Below are 10,521 nucleotides of genomic sequence, written 5' to 3' on the forward strand. Positions count from 1 at the left end.
AGCTTATTTCACTGTGATGAATGAGTGAGTATTGCTTTACGCCGCTTTTAGCAATATTTCAGCTATATCACGGCGGGGGACACCAGAAATGGGCTTCACATATTGTACCCATGTGGGGAATCGAACCCGGGTCTTCGGCGTGACGAGCGAACGCTTTAACCACTAGGCTACCCCACCGCCCCATTGCCTAGTAGGTCTCATGTTTCAGTTTGTCTCGATCGTCGTCACTGCAACTGGAGTAACTTGAGAACTGATGGTGGCATGGGCTTCTCTATACAAGACGCTTTCCGTCTACATTATAATAGCGATGTGGCTGACACATGTAATCGTATACTCATGATGTTGATCACTGGATTGTCTCATCCAGACTCGATTATTTATAAACCGCAAAATAGCTGGAATATTGATGAATGCGGTGTTAAACAACAAAGAAACAAATCTCCGCCCAAGAAGTGTTTGGTCGGTGAATCTCCAAGGACCGTGGCTTCTTGACTACGGAAACCTATCAAGGCCACTCTACGCTATTATTCAGCATCTTTTTGTCTTGAAAATTCAACTTAGTATCTTGAAGATTCAACATCCTGTCTTGAAAATTCGACTAAGTATCTTGCATAATCAACTTACTCTCTTGAAAATTCAACATCCTGTCTTGGAAATCTTAAAATTCAAGCAAATTAGTACTTAAATTAAATGTTCTGCGTTCATTAGACAATGCACAAGTTCTCTGAACACGAACTGTGGCTGATGAATGGAGTAAAGCGCAGACAATATCATCTCTATTTTTCCTTCGGATTATCTAACACCGAGATTAATTCACTCTAATTAGCAATCAAAACGGAGGATTGAGTTCACACAAACAAAATCACCAAAAATGATACCTTTAAGATACCCTAAAGTCAGTATTGTGTGGCCCTAATATTGTGGCGGTGGAGGTCATTTCGATCATGAATTAGCCGGTTGATGAATCTCGTCCCAGAGGTGTTCTATTCGTCCCAGAGGTGTTCTATTGGACTCAAATCTGGACAGAGTGCAGGCTATTGAAGGGTTTGTATGCCATGTTATCTTAGGAAGTCCAATGTTACTCTGGCAGTGTTCGCACGAGCGTTGTCTTGCTGGAAAATGTGATTTCTGCAACGTCCAAATTGTGGTACAACGTGGGGCCTCATGACTTGGTCAGTATAGCGAGCAGCTGTCACGTCATTTCCTCATCCTGGACCAAGATTCTGGAATACCACGGTGTCAACTAACTGGTTCAGACCGATTACATCGCAAACCATGATGCTTGGACAATCCCACAAGTCTCTTTCAACAATAAACTCATTGGAAAACAGTTCCCCATGCCTTGACCATACTCTTACTCTGCCATCGACTGTCGAAACGCAATATCGGCTTTCATGAGAAAAAAGCACTGTTCTCCCTTGTCGATAACGGCAATTTCGATGTAGAGTTGCCCATTGCAGTTGGTTTGGGCGGTGATAAGCGGTGAGGACAGGACTACGGTAGGATCTGTGACAGCAGAGGTTTCTTCCGCGCAAACGTCGACGCACTGTATCGGCACTGATGGGTCCGTTGTGAGTCCCAATGGTCTGGCGGGCTGTTTCCGTCGCTCTGGGAAAGTGATCCTGCAGATGGTGGCGCACAATCTGTCCTTTGTGATGTTGCTGATGTTACTGAAGGTCACCAACTACGTGGACGGTTGCATTTCAGGCTGCATTTACATGTCAAGGAAACACCGAGGAGGTGACTTCATATGCTGCTTCAGGATGAGAGCAGTTTGTATGTGCGTTGTATACCAAACCAAGTCTGTTCAGCGTTGATGATGTACGCAATAGTTTGTTCTAAAAAGGAAATGCTCCAGCAATAGACCTTTGTCCTTTTGACAAAATGAAAGGAACAGACGCTGCTGTCTTTCTTCCTTGTCGAGTATTGAATGTTCCAAAGATCAAGAGAATTATGATATATAAACGTTTATTATACTTTTGGCACAAGTTAAGGTGTTTCTAAGCTTATCAACCTTATTTACAATTATTTATCACTTCAAAGAACAATAAATAAAAAAATATAACCCCTGGCTGTCGCACGTTAAAAATATATTAGACAACACTCGACTTTCGTATGTTTTTGAAAATCCCTCAATTTGTACAACCCAGTGGCTGGTCTCAAAAGGTGAAGATAGTCTTACAGATCAATTTACCCAAAACTGGAACAATGACATTATTTCTAGTCCCAAGAGAATAGACCGATCCACTCTGTCAATCAAAACTGGCTTCGAATTATGTCACATACACACGCTATATCAATTACATATTGCTGATTTGATGTGTACTTTTAACAAAACCATTACGGTCACGACAAAAATAATTGAGGCGGATCAAGGAACGCGATAGGTCTCGCGATCAGATAATTGTCTGCACCATCGTTCACGAAACCTACGTCTGCCCGCAGATGAGAATTTGCACGAATTTACACACTTTTGCTCATGTGCAATCATTACTAATTGATGACAACAAATAGCAGTTTACAATCTATTCTATAGATACCGAAACGATCTGCAACATGAACATGTGGATGAGTTCACGGTTTTTATGCAATTATGATGGGATTTTTTGGGGAAAAATCCAAGCAACAAAATTCAGTTACCCTTTCCCTGCTGATATCTTTGACGGAGGTGAATTGCCAGATAGATTAATTGATTCGAAAGAAAATACGCTTCCTTCTCTCAGCAGCTGGCCGAGACAATTTTTCATCGGGCATGTAACTCATTTTTACTCGCCAATTGCAATCTGCCAACTAAAATATATTAAAAATCATATACCTATAACTTGCCTCTTTAAAAATCATTCACACCCATTTCAGGTGTCCCCCGCTGTGATGTTGCTGAAATATTGCTAAAAGCGGCGTAAACCTAAACTCAGTCAGTCAGTAAATATCGTTCACAAAAGACGGATACCAAAGTACCACAAGCATAATTCATCAACACCGTTCTCAATCACGTACGTTTCGCCGGCGGTGACGCCATTGTGATTAGTCAGTGATTGTACCCCCTAACGTCAAAAACGAAGTGGGCGGGGCTTATCGGCCGGGACTGGATCGGTCTATTTACTATCAGCACCTGAAACCATTTCCTAATTTTGACGTAACGTATTTCTTAACCATTATTGAGATTTTCCTAATTTTGACGTAACGTATTTCTTTACCATTATTGAGATTTAGAACATGTAACCATAGTTTACCTATTGAGACGGGCCGCTGGTATAATATTCCAAGGGGCGAAAGAACGTGTCAGCTATGCACTTCGCAGTTGAATCTCGTGACCACGCCTTATTTTCTCGTGATCACGTTTTATTATCTCGTTACCATGCCTTTTTATCTTGTGGTCACGTCTTAACATCTCGTGACCACGCCCTATTTTCTCGTGATCACGTTTTATTATCTCGTTGCCACGCCTTACTGTTGATATTTATTTACTGATCTGATGTCCCTTCTTCGGTTTTGTATACACTCGCGAAAACAATGAATGTTCTTTTCCGAAAACCCGTAACAAAGTAACATGACGATACGTTAATGTTGGTCCAAAATCTCAACATGAACATGACCGAATGATACCCATAGGCATATTTGACAAAAACACGTGGATATTGCCTCTTGGCCAAACCGAAACATGAGTCTCATTAACCTATTCAGACAATGACCTACTTTTCACCCGATCCGAATTGTCTCGTGTGAAAGTGAAAATAGACATCACACACAACTATGGATACACTGAATTCCAATTCTTTGTTTCATAAGAAAATGGTATTTACAAATGAATTTTAATTTTAAACTTTAATAACGTCGTATTTCTATATTTTATGGCGATGTGTAGGCAGCATGACCTAAGACGTCACAGACTACCCCAGTTTGATGAGGTCGTAAAATGATTCACAATGCATCTGGCTCACTGGTTACATCTGTTATATGTTTTTGTGCGCTTATGTCGCTTGTTTTTATGCGTTGTAGTTCTGTAACTCACAATGTGATTGATATAATATTAAGTCCGTACCAGACCGCCCAACTTTCCAAGCGGCAGAGCCTCGTTTTGAGCTTTCCACGATTTCCAGGTTTCTGATTGTCAGAGCTCGCTGTACGACAGAGCACGCTGCACGACAAGTTTGCAAGGATTATAAGGAGCGTAGTGTTGCAATGTACAAGTGCTTAGATGTATGAAATAATAATGATTAATTATCATGCATCCAGTTAAATGAATTGGTCTCAAAATTCTGGACTGGTTATTGTACTAAGTTGCGCAATAGGACGGAACCCAGTAAACAGGAAACGAGACTGTTGTGTAATTAATGTTTTGACTTGAAAAACGGAAGACTTTATGACAGACATCTTCGCATGACAGCCTCAGCAACAAAGGTGTGAAGCTGTAAAGCGTAAGGTGATTGGTTCATTAAACGAAACAAACGAATTATACTAGTGAAGTTGATCCAATGATTTATCGACCTTGGACACGTGATATTCACATGTCCAAGGTCGATAAATCATAGGATCTTCCTCACTAGAAGTCAATAATTGTTTTATTATATGACAAAAGTACTAAATAAATTGACAGTGGCGGATTCAAAATTCCTGGATCCGCCCATTGAATACACAGTCATGAATCTTCGTGGTGTCGTGTCGTCTGCCATGAGATTAGACGTAACTCTAAACCAACACAGTCACAGGGACGAAGCGATGCCTTCGCTTCCTTATCTAGCGTGACGCACGCAGTGCGGAGTTCACAGCTCCCAAATCTACTTTTTAGCCACGGGAGGCGCTTGGATTGTTATATCAACCTCAAGCTACGTGGCGAGGTTGACAAAAACATCGCTTAGCGTCAACGCTGTCATGTGACCAAATGGGCCAATCCGAAGGGGGAAAATGCCATATAATAAATTGCAATATAGTTTATCCAGCAATATATATTTATAAATTAAAGAAAAATATTAATATTGAATATAAAACATATGTATGTATTTCACGTTCTGATATTGTGTCAGAAACATACTTGTTACTTATAATCGTTATGTAACGGGGGACAATGTGTTCACGGACAATTTAATGATTTATCAGAGCGAAACGCTGTATTCGGGATAACTCCGCATGATACCAAATAATAACGACGTTGTTTACCACTTGAGATCAACAGCTAGTCTTCACTGTTGCCGAGAGGTGTATACACAATGGCCTCACTATGCCCGGGGTTCCGAAAACGACGATCCCTCCGACGGACCATCCGTATTTGTTTTTTGATAAGCGCCATTGTCGCTCTGATGTACAGTGTACGGACGAATCACAATGACTTGTCTGGGGAATTGCCAGATCCCTTGTCCAGTCTCCACCATCCCGACGATCCCAATGTGAAACTCGTGTTTGCTCAAATGAATCTGACGAATCCAGGAGTCGGTGGTACAGGACTATTGTTAGATGTGTCGAAACTACCCAAAGAAGAAGCAGAGAAGTTCCAGAGGAGTTTGGAGCAGAGGGAGTACTCCAGTTATACCAGTAGTCTCATACCTCTCCAGAGATCTCTGCCTGATATCCGTCTTAAAGGATGTCACTCGTTGTACACAGACCTCAATCTCCCTGAAACTAGTGTGGTCATTATCTTCTACAACGAGCACTGGTCAGTCCTGGTTCGGACTATCCACAGCGTGATGGACAACACTCCACCTCATCTCATCAAGGAGATCATCTTAGTAGACGATGCATCTACAGACAAGGTCCTGAAGGAACCGTTAAAAAAGTATGTCTCCCGATTCCAGAAAGTGCGGATAGTGAGAGCTAAGTCAAATGTGGGATTGACAAGAGCGCGGATAATAGGCTTTGAACAGTCTACTGCTCCTGTAGCAGTGTTCATGGACGGGCATTCTGAATGCTTTCCTGGTTGGCTGGAACCACTGGTGACAAGGATCGCCGAAAATCAGAGTATAATAACTACCCCTCACCTTCACGCAGTAGATTCTAAAAGCTTCAAGATCATCGAATGGGGGCAGGGCAGGGGTATGGGCATACCCATTTTCGGCTTCCCAAATCTTTTCTTCACCTGGTCAACCATGTCAGAAGAAGAGTGGAGGAAGAGAAAACGGGAGACTGATCCAGTACGGTCTCCAGCCATAGTTGGATGTGTCATTGCCTTCAGCAGGAGGTGGTTCAAGAAACTTGGAATGTTTGATCCTGGTTTGGAAATCTGGGCAGGGGAGGCTACCGAGTTAGCTATCAAGACGTGGCTATGTGGAGGTGGACTGGAGAGTATTCCCTGTTCGAATGTAGCGCACTTGTACCATCCTCATCGACCATCAGAAAAACGTAGGATCGCGTACAACAGAAACATAGCCCGTGTATCCAATATGTGGTTGGACAAGTACAAACACTTTAGTGAGAATTATGACAGTAGCATTGCGGATTTTGGTGACATTTCTGATAGGATAGCTCTCAGAGATTCATTAAAATGTCATCCATTTGAGTTTTACTTGACAAATGTGAATCCATATCAGTTCATCCCAGGGAACGGTATTTACACAGGTCTAATACGTAATGTTGAGCTTGGTACCCACTGCTTCGACTCGGGAGGCGGAAAGAATGGGGATTCCGTCAATGTTTTGTTGTACTCTTGTCATGGGCAAGGAAATCAACTATGGGATTTCACAGATCGTCGTGAGATTAGAGTTGGAGGACAATGTTTAGATTCAGGATATGGAGATAATGTTGTGACGAAGAACTGCCACGGTCTGAGACGGAACCAGGAGTGGGAGGTGATCAGTCTGGAAGGTCACGTGTTGCTCGAGTCTCACGGACATTGTGTTGGCGTTACCAAAAGTAACCATGCTCTTGTCTTGGAGAAATGCCACAATTCTGCACTACAGCGGTGGACTTGGAAGCAAAACAGGGAACCTAGGATTTCGCAACAATATATTCCTGTTACTTTGGACAACGACAGAAAAACAGGAAAGTACAGCTTTTTATCATGCTTAACATTATTCTTTTGTTAATGATGACATTTGATTTGGCAGATTAAAAAGACATTTGAAATCATAAGAGAGAAGATATAAATAATCATTATGATCCAGATATTCTGTGTTTGTTTCAACAATAAAATATATTTTGCAATAAGGCTCCAAATTTTCTTAATACGCTGAATCCGTGAATTCAACCATGTGAATTTAAACAAAATGAGTAATGTGAGTGTGCTCCCATAAAATCATTCACACATTGAGTGAGTGAGTTAGGTTTTACGCCGCTTTTAGCAATAATCCAGCAATACCACGGCGGGTAATGGGACTTCACACATTTTACCCATGTGGCGAATCGAGACACGGGTCTTCGGCGTGACGAGCGAACGCTTTAACCACTGGGCTACCCCACCGACCTGATACAAAGAAATTAGTGGCAAAACATGTTCACATAATCAAAAGGACAACATCTTTTATTTCTCATGAAGTTTCTCATCGACCGGCCGGCTGTAACTTGTCCGTCGACCCAACTTTAGATAATGGTGGCTACCTGAAACATATAATAATAAATACTGCCTTAAGAAATCTTCAATGGGTCAAGCATACGACTGTGTGACGAGGATGTTTATCAAGTACAGTGTTTACAACTATGTTTAAAACGAACACGCATATAATGATATGATGGCTGTGACCAAATGGATTGTTTTGGGCCCCATTTGGTGAATTTAGTTATCTCTTTGAGAACAATTTATATATATTTATAAGATGAATGGATTTAGAACTTACAAACCTGTCATCGATGGACAGTAAAACTACTAGAGTATCACAGATATTAGATTAACATCATGTGGCAGTGGCGACTTATAGTACTTTTGCTACCTGCAAGGACCATAGATGGATTTACACCATCCCTTCAGCTGTTGCAGATGTTTAGCAAATTAGCCACACATTAAAATATCAAAAATTCTACGAGTAAAACTATGGCAACGATAAACATACATTAAATGATGTGATCTTACGTACCGGCCGCCGAAGTACTATCGGACGTGCTAGAAAGGAACAATTACATTTATTGTTAGTAATTGTTAGTAAACTTACCTCTGGATTATGGTTGCCTTATTCTGTGGTTTCCACAGACACATACAAAATGAAGTGAAAATTTTAACACTAAGTCATAGCTATCCCTTGTGGTATGCCCTTCCAACTGACAGAGTTACCTCCCCCTGACCTAGATGTCACTGTATAGTAGTTAATTATGAATAAATTTTATGAATACAGTTTACAAAACACTTATCTTCTAGAGGAAAGGAGGGGAGGAAGGGCGGGACCTATACCCCATAATCCAGAGGTAAGTTTACTAACAATTACTAACAATAAATGTAATTGTTCCTAATTGAGGCGTAAACATTCCCTCTGGATTATGGTTGCCTGAATCCCACATACGGATGGAGGGCTATCCCTAGAAGAATAGTCCTGAAGCATACCATACCACTAGTGAGTTATTCTCCATGATCAAAATCCTCTAAGGATAACTATGACTTACTAGTAAATAATTCACTGGTGAAATATAATATTGGATCATTGTCCACTGGACTTCCGTCCAAATATTGAGTAGTCTCTAATTATCAATCGAATTATACTACTCTTCAGATGAATTAATATTGAAAATTTCCAATTGACAACTTCCCCGAATTCTGTCATCTCATGACGTAACTTCCCATTTATGACATCACTTCCGGTCAATATTCGGTCTATGACGTCACTTCCGGTCTATGACGTCACTTCCGGTTTATGACGTCACTTCCGGTTGATTCTCCCAATCCTTAAGATTAATTCCGTAATAATTAGAGACTACTCCCTTTCAATACTCAACCACCACCTGAGTTCGGTTAGTATCTATAATAGGGATAATCGTAACTGTGACCTACCTGATAATACTTCTGTCTCTATATCTTCTCTCCATCATCGTATAATCCAGGTGTGTAACATGCTTGACACATGATCCAATCCCTGCTACAGGCAGAGCTGGTATTCTGTAGACTCTGTGTCCTAACAAACCATGAGACGTCGACTGATTCTTGGCTGTAAATTCAGGCACCGTCCTACAAGTCATCATCTTATACCCTTCCGAGAATGCAATAGATTTAAAGTCAATAGCGTGCAGTTATGACACTCTTGAAGCCGTAGCAAAAGCCAGTAGAAAAGCAGTTTTAAAACTCAAGTATTTTAAGGAAGTGTCTTGCATAGGTTCAAACGGAGACTTCTGTAGAGCCTGTAGTACCAAACATAGATCCCACTTAGGAAATAATGACGGCGATGACACATCCTTGATCTGGAAAGATCTAATAATCCTGTGTAAAGAATGATCAGATCCTACAGATAGTCCCTGTAAGTCCATGACTGAAGCAATCGCTGATCTATAGCCTTCAATAGTATTGTGTTTTAATTTTTTAACCATCCTGAGATATATAAGAAAATCTGCTATGATAGGTATGGTGACTGGAATATTGAGTAGTCGTTGCTCTCTTCTCCACTGGATGAAGACATTCCACTTGGTGTCATACAGTGCTGCCGTTGAAGGTCTGATAGACTCGGAGATAGCCGAAATTGCTTGTTAATTGAAACCCTGCACCTTGAGGGAACCATAGATAGTCTCCATACGTGAAGAGCTAGTAGGTTTACATTTTTGTGGTATCTGTCCGACTTGGGCTGACTGAGAAGATTTTCCCAACAAGGCAGTCGTAAGGGTTTGTCCGTCAATAATTGAAGAAGGTCCGTGAACCATGTTCTGGTCGGCCATGCTGGAGCTACCAGATAAACTACACAGTTGTGTTGGGTGATCTTGGCTAGTACTTCCGGTATCAATTTGAACGGAGGAAAAGCATATGCTATCAGATTTTCCCATGAGATTGACAGGGCATCCACTGCCCAGGCTGTCGGATCCGGAACAGGACTCACAAATGTAGGTAGACGATTGTTCCTTGCTGTCGCGAAGAGATCAATGGATGGTGTTTCCCATTTCTCCTTGATGAGTTTGAAAGCCTCCATATTCAAAGTCCATTCTGTTGATATCACTCTGTCCTGTCTGGAGAGAGAGTCTGCCAAAATATTCACCTTTCCCGGGATGTGACGAGCTTTTATATGACTTTTCATGGAATCTGCTATTTTGAAAAGTTCCTTCGTAATCTGTAGTAGACGATGAGATTTGGTTCCGCCCTGTTTGTTTATATAGGCTACTACTGTGCTGTTGTCTGTCACTAACATAATGTTCTTCTGATGCAGGTTCCAAGACCAATGAGACAGAGCTTTTACCAGCGCTAACATCTCCAGACAGTTGATATGGAGATTGCTTTCCTGTTGAGACCACAGCCCTGAACTTGATGTTCGTTGACATGAGCGCCCCATCCGAGTTTGAGGCGTCCGCATATAGAGTGACGTCTGGAGGAGGAAGACGAAAATGTACTCCTGGAAGCACGTTGCTGTCCACCGTCCACCACAAAATTCCTGACGAATCATGAAGGGAGGAGATACCATAGTTTCTAAG

At 41.5% G+C, this 10,521-nt stretch overlaps 1 protein-coding gene across 1 annotated transcript; it reads left to right on the forward strand.

The window, feature by feature from the left end:
- Positions 1-5,405: 5,405 nt before the first annotated feature.
- Positions 5,406-10,315, forward strand: LOC124260896 (polypeptide N-acetylgalactosaminyltransferase 5-like). The gene is made up of 2 exons (XM_046695219.1): positions 5,406-6,843; positions 10,260-10,315. The coding sequence occupies exons 1-2, from the start codon at positions 5,406-5,408 to the stop codon at positions 10,313-10,315; spliced, it is 1,494 nt and encodes a 497-aa protein (XP_046551175.1).
- The last annotated feature ends 206 nt before the right edge of the window (positions 10,316-10,521 follow it).

Source organism: Haliotis rubra, unplaced genomic scaffold, assembly GCF_003918875.1.
Source record: "Haliotis rubra isolate DU_JTF1 unplaced genomic scaffold, ASM391887v1 Scf780, whole genome shotgun sequence".
Taxonomy (NCBI): domain Eukaryota; kingdom Metazoa; phylum Mollusca; class Gastropoda; order Lepetellida; family Haliotidae; genus Haliotis; species Haliotis rubra.